At 44.9% G+C, this 7,004-nt stretch overlaps 1 protein-coding gene across 1 annotated transcript in view; it reads right to left on the reverse strand.

Annotated features, from left to right (window-relative positions):
* Window positions 1-2,943: 2,943 nt before the first annotated feature.
* The window catches only part of grip1 (glutamate receptor interacting protein 1), a 56,324-nt gene continuing 52,263 nt past the window's right edge, over window positions 2,944-7,004 (reverse strand). Inside the window, exons 21-24 of the mRNA XM_037696020.1 lie at window positions 4,415-4,525; window positions 4,193-4,309; window positions 3,972-4,118; window positions 2,944-3,888 (exon numbers count right to left, since the gene is read on the reverse strand). Of these exons, the coding sequence (XP_037551948.1) occupies window positions 3,589-3,888; window positions 3,972-4,118; window positions 4,193-4,309; window positions 4,415-4,525 (675 nt within the window). The 3' untranslated portion in view covers window positions 2,944-3,588. The remainder of the gene's footprint in view (window positions 3,889-3,971; window positions 4,119-4,192; window positions 4,310-4,414; window positions 4,526-7,004) is intronic.

Raw genomic sequence — 7,004 nt, forward strand, 5'->3', positions numbered from 1 at the left:
GGAGGGTTCTGATTGGCTGTCGGTGCTGAGGGAGGGTTCTGATTGGCCAGTTTAAATAGTGAGTTCAGACTAAGAGCAGGAAGATGCTGACATCTAAAGTAAACAAACATCATTCTCTCTCAAACACACGATGCGTTTCCGGTTTGAAAGGATTCTTTTTTGTGCGACGCAGTTTTATGAACACGAGGAGAAACTTCTGGGCTTGGACGGTTTCGATGTAAACAGCAACTAGAACCTTTTTATTATTTTTTTTATCTAATATACAACTTTTCAGGTTCGGTCGCTGCGACAAACAGAAGTGACAACAGTCAATCAAAATCACACCTATTGAGTAGCATAATAGATCACTGTTACGGGGGCGGGGTCATGCTTGGCCTCTTTTCTAGGAGCTGATTGGCTCTTCCTCAACGCTAACCAATCACAGACGGGCAGGGGGAACTGTTTTCTGATTGGTTCCAGCCAATCAGCAGCAGCGTAGCCGTCAGTCCTACTCGATGCCGATTGGTCAAATGTAAGTTGGACGGCAGGGGGGGAGGAGCCAAGACGGGGAGCTGAATTAACTGGCCCTGTGTGTAACACACACACTTAACAGACACGCACACACACAGACACGCACACAGACGTACACAGTGTGGCCAGTCCGACTACTGTAAACTGTAGAAAAAGATTCATATTGAACTGCTCTTCATCATCGTCATCGTTAAAGCCAGCAGCTCGTTTATGGCACAAAACTGAAACTAAATCCTCCGTCTTTGTGTCTGTTTCATTAGGGATGCTCCGATCAGAATCAGCTGATTGAAAAAATAAAACCCTTAAATGTCTAATGTGTTGCCAAAGCTCTAATGTGACCTCTCGTTAGAACGTCTGCTAATTGTTACCGTATTGATTAGAAACTTTTAAGTGCTTTATTCTGATATTATCAACTCTCCTCTCACCCCGTGTGCTTGATGTAAAAAAACACGTTTAAAACCAACAAAATGTTTGTCAACAAACATTTCAAAATAAAATGACCAAACGTTGTCTGACAAATGTGAAGTCTGAGCCATCAGGAAGGTCCTGTTTTGGAATTATATATATATATATTTAAATTTTATACACCTACACGTTTAATATGTTTGATAGAAAACGCTGCATATTTTTCTTGTTTTACGGATCCAACTATAAAGAATGTACGGCTCGACATAAATAGATTTCCAGGTATCAAAATTAGTATCTTTGATAGAGTTTTAATTTTTATGGCTATTTTTTTTAGACTTCTTAATTTAAATCACCAGTTCAGCTTTTTCCAGGCGCTTCAAACGCTGCGCAGCTTCCCCCCCCATTTATCCCTGTACGGTTTGAGGGTTTGACAGCCACGGGTCACTGCTGTGTTACGGCACAACACTGACGTTATTAGTGATTTCAGGGAGGATTCAAAAATATAGTGAAATATTTTGTAACAAAGTTCCAAAATATCACACTGTGTGTCGCAGTACAGCCACAACTTCTGAGTTTTAACTTACATCCTACCTCAAATATAACGAAACCCGTCTAGTGCTGCCAAACTCGCTCGTTAAAGATCATTGTTATCGTATTTTCCGAACTATAAGCCGCTACTTTTTTCACACACTTTGAACACCGCGGCTAATTAATGGAATTATTTGTTGTGGATGCGCTAACGAGCTTCCTGCCGCCAAAACATTTATCCTGGTCACACCCGGGCGCTCACATAGCTGCCCAATACACGTCTCTTGTGGGGGTGGGTCCTCGTGACTCAATGAGACTACCTGTGTAAATAAAGGTTAAATGAATAAATTAATTTAAATTTGACTGTACATTATTTTTCCATTAGTGTTATAGGCTGTTAAAAAACAAAGACCAGTCGCTCCAGTGTCTGTATCTTTGATTTTAGGCGCATTAGTCGTGACGTCCTCACGTTTCTGCTGCTCTCACTCTGTGGGTCAGAACCTGAAAGGTTCGGAGCCTCTGAACAATAAATCGACTAAAGGTAACGGCAGGTTTGTGCAGTTTTCCTTTCCTTTGGGTAAAATGAATGAAACGACCAAACTTAACGACACGCAGAGAGCTGAGGGTTGCTTTTAAAGCTTTGCTCGTTTCTGCTGACAGGATTAGTCCAAACAGAACTTTGTGGTCCAGAAGATTCACTCCACCAGGACCGTTCGTTCTGTCCAGACCTGCACCTTCTTCCAGGTTCTACGTGGCGCAGCAACGTGCAAACAAAGTGCTTATTAAACGTAACTTTAATTAAACTTTCACTTTAAATCTAAAGCAACTCGTTTTGGAACGACTGCACCGCGGGTCTTTAACGTTTAACATCCAAACTAGTGGTTTTTGTCATAAATAGCAGCAAAATGTGGACCAGTTCTGGACCAGTGGCTCGGAATATAAACCATAAGACTGAGGTCTCTCTTGAAACGGAGTCCTCGTGACTCAATGAGACTGAGCTGTATGAATAAAGTTTTGATTGGCAGGAGAAGAGACGGCCGTGGTTCCAGTGATCTGAATAAAATCAGCTGCAGACACTCAGATTGGAGCATCCCTAGTCTACCTGGCAACCCGTCAGTCCATTTTCAGGGACCATGGACTAGAATCCCATCAGTGGTTGTGCTGTTGTCCAGTAGAGCCCAAGTTCTGGATCTAGAAGCCACGACTCTGGACTCATGGAGGCTCTGGTCCGCCTCAGTATCTACACTAAGACCACAACAAGAACCAGAAAGGTCAGGACCTGTAGCTCGGACCAGTGGGACCATTAGCTGTGGTTCTGTAACATAGAGACCGAGAACTAGAATGGTGGTTGAGACCAGTGGTTCCGAACACTGGTCCCTGAGGAACACCGTCCTGCATGTTTCACTTGATTTGAATGAACGGGTGATGAACCGGCTGAATCAGGTGCGTTGGAGCAGGAAACAACTGAAACATGCAGGATGGTGTTCCTCAGGGACCAGGGTTGGGAACCACTGGTTTAGACCATGTAAGACCACTGGTGTAGTTCTGACTATAGTGGAGATGGCTGAATGTTGAATACAAAGACCAGAACCCATGAGTCTTTGACCAGTAAGACCACTGGACCACACCAGACTAGTAGTATTTCTAGACTAGTTCCCTAGGCTTAGAGAACCAGTAACCCTTGTCCCAGAACAGTAAAACCAGTATCCATGTCCCTTCAGGGGGACCAGAAGGCCCAGTTTTAGGTCTGCACGCCACCAGTACACTTGGCTGAGGTCGAGGCTTCAGTAGAACCAGCAGCCATGGCTCTAGGCCAGTGGGACCAGCAGACTTTTCATCTTGGACTAGCTGGACCAGTATCTCCAGCTGTGGTTGTGATTCTGGCTCCGGTGACCCCAGTTGTACCGGTTTAGAACTGGTTTGGGTGAAAATGTGAAGAGTTCCGGGCCAATGGTGTGCTTTCAGGCTGCTTTAGCAGTTCAAAGGTCAAAGGTTCATCCAGAGGGTGTGTAGCACCACGAGAGGTCCACTTTGAACCAGTTTACACAGTTCTAAACCAGTTTGACTCCAAAACTGCTGCACGGTTCTCCTTACTGACCTCTCCGATCCAGACTGAATCCAGTTTGGTCCGGTTTCTGTCTGCTATAAGGAGTTATTAGTGACTTGCCCCGAGCCGAGCCCTGCCAGCAGGCTGTCTCCTGGCTGGCTCCACTTGATGGGACCACCATCTTCAACCGGGTCCAGGGAGATCTCTGACGGCCCGACCTCGCTGTTGATTGGCTGATGGGAGTGGCTGTTGGTGGTGCCTTCGTTGTGATTGGTCAGCGGGCACGAGGAAGAGGAGGGGTTTCGGCTGATGACCAGTTCCAAACGATTTGGAGACTCTGCGATGAGCGGAACGACGAGGCAGCAGTCGAAGTCCCTGGTCCGAACGTGGTTGATCTGGAACACAGAACGTGTTTAGAGACGGAACGATAAAGAATCGAAGGTGCTGTAAAGGTTCTGCCAGTTGTGGATTCCTGTACCTGCAGGATTCGGTCATAGGCACGCAGGCCGCCCCGCTCTGCCGGGCCGCCCGGTCGGATGTTATTAACGTAGACGCCGCGATCCAACAAACCGTCAGAAACACTGAAACCAAAATCCTCCAGGTCCGAGGCCTTCTCCAAAATGAGCTGCAAACAAAAACGGTAAATTACTGTCAAACTTCTGTTAAAGTGCACCGCAGCTCCGAGGGACCGCTTGTCACCTTATGGAGTTCCACAGGGTTCTGGTTTAAGATGTCGTTGACTTCCTGCCTCATCTTTTTCATGGCAAAGGCTCGGCGCTGAGGGTCCGAGGGCAACGTGTTGGCGCGAGGGTTGACCTGGGGAAATTTCACAATGCACCATGGGAAAATGCAGAGATGCTTCCAGGAGAACCGGAGCTCCAGCTCAGAAGAACAAAAAAAAACAAGACGTGGTTTTTATACCTGCGGTTTGGAATTGCTGCGTTCCTGGAAGCTCGCCTGACGACCGAGTGTGCTGCGCAGAGGGGTGGGGTCGTGGTTCAGGCTGAGGGTGGAGCCTGACATGATGGTTGCCTGGAGAGAGCCAACAGGAGCGGACCAGTTAGACGCTTGATTTGGGCCACCAGATAATCAGGACGACAAACTAAACACACCAAGACTCAAGACCACGGCTGTTAGAGACAAAACAACCTGCTTTACTGACGAAGACTCCGGTGTTTTGAGATTTCAGGACCCAGCGATATTTCTGCGGACACAATCGACTGATAAGATCCGTTAAAGGTGCAGAACATATTTATTTCCTTAAGGCCGAGAGAGATTCTGGAGAACGTACGACTCCATCAGATCCATGGACAGGAACGTTTGTTAATTCTGACTAAATTTATGAAACAACAGTTTTGTTCTCCTAGTATGATTTATACAGAAATTAACTTTCTTCTAGTAAAATAATCGATAGGGAATTAAAAATTTTACTTTTTTGTTTCATGACAAGTTCAGAAAAAAATAATTTGTCTTTCATGAGACGAGCTCCGTAAGAAAATGTCAAAATCTCCAAAAAAGGAAGCTTCGTCTCATCCGACTGATTCTCGGACAGGACTGACTCAAAACTTTAGTCTTTAAAAGAACAGGCCTTGTCTTCAGGGACGAGATCTGTTCAAATCAATTTCTGGAGATCTTTAGAAAGTCATTTTTGTCTCGAGACGAAAGAGTTTAAAGGAACTTTTGTTTCTTTTGCTTTGATCTAAAAAAAAAAATCAACCTTTTGTCTCTCGTGGTCAGGCCTGTCACGATAACAAATTCTGCTCGGCGATTAATTGTCTCAGAAATTATTGCGATAAACGATAATATTGTTTGAAATTTGACAATTGTGGGCGGCTGTGGCTCAGTGGTTAGAGCAGTCGTCCTCCAATGCAAGAGTTGGGAGTTCAAATCCACCAGCAGTCACATGCCAAAACGTCCTTGGGCAAGTCAATGAACGTGATCAAGTTCTGATTATTCTTTGTAGGGATCTAGTAGGGATCTAGTAGAGATCTAGTAGAGGTCTAGTAGAGGTCTAGTAGAGGTCTAGTAGAGAGCTGTTTGAATGAGTAAACGAGGACACAGATTGTAGTCTGGAGCGCTTTGAGTGTCTTGATCAGATAGAAAGTAAATATGTATAAATACAGTCCATTTACCATTTCAATTAGTAATAATGGTCAAATTTAAGAAGAAATGTTGTTTAATTCTGAGTGTAGTAACTTTTTTCACCACTGGATGTCAGTATAAGACAGTTTGAACAGAAGGATGGATAGTGAGGGAGTGAGCAGCGTGTCTCTTTAAGAAAAATTAGAGGGAGGCCTCTTGACGTGACATGGGCTGTCTCTCCTTTTTTTTGGTTCTCAAAATGGCGGACGCTCGGTGTAGTTTGAGCTCTTTAACATTTTTCACACAAAGCTTGTAATAAAAAATCAGTGAACAAGTTCTCAGTTTCTTTTTGCAGAGAAAAACAACTTTTTACACGAAGGCACGAGTTTCAACCGTGAATTTTGGAGCTTCGACGAGACGGAGGTTTTTTCCCTGATGTCGGCCTGTTAGCTTAGCTCGTAGCTTAGCTGCTTTTAACGATCCAAAAACATGATTTGGATCGTTAAAACAGATTTTAAAGAGAAAAGAGAAAGGGCGGGGTCAGTGAAGAACCCGAGTTGATCCTTTTGTCGTCCAGTGTCTTCAGTAGAAAGAGAGACATGAAGAAACGATAAAGTCAATAAATGAAAATGAGGTTGATCATTTTAATTTATCATGCGATTAATTGATTAATTGTTTATCGCGACAAGACTACTCATGGTAAAATCTATTGAAAAAAAACAACGAGAAACCCAAATATCCCTTGACATGTCCAGACCGACAGAACAGAAATTTAGTTTGTGGTTTTGGACCGCAGGGCTCCTGTGACAGGAAGTGACACGGTAAGAGGCGTCCACTGACTCGTCCAGATCGACCGTAGATTCTGTTTCAGTTCAATTGATCGACGTTCAAACTGGATCTGAAACCAACGTTTAGTCCTCGCTCTTACGTCAGACTGACCCGATGTTTGGTCCTGAACGTTCTGCTCCGATTCTACTCCATGTTCAGATGAATTTTTTTATCCACAAACTAAAACACTTGAGCCAAGGAAGACAAACACGTGCACTGAAACGATCCATCGGGCCTTGTGCAAGCCGTCCCAGCATGCTTTGCTCAACCTGCCGTGCATGATGCAACAAACACACTTCGGTCTCGGTGCTGTTAGTCACGCTAAACAACAGAGGGGAGTCAGGAGGAGGATACCAGAGTGAGGAGGTGCGTCTCCTGCTCGGACTCCTGGAAGAAAAGGAGCCGTGAACCTTCAGCAGGTGGATTTATTACAAATAATGAGTTCTTCTAAATGAGGTCCAACTTTAATCATCAACGCAGGAAAACTTGACCTGGTCTCATCCAAACTGTTCGACTCAACAAGTGGCTGCTGGGTCAAACCTGCGGCTGCTGGGTCAGACCTGCTGGGTCAGACCTGCTGGGTCAGACCTGCTGCTGCTGG

The sequence above is a fragment of the Nematolebias whitei genome, chromosome 22 (assembly GCF_014905685.2).
Source record: "Nematolebias whitei isolate Nwh7 chromosome 22, NemWhi1, whole genome shotgun sequence".
In the NCBI taxonomy this organism is placed as follows: Eukaryota; Metazoa; Chordata; class Actinopteri; order Cyprinodontiformes; family Rivulidae; genus Nematolebias; species Nematolebias whitei.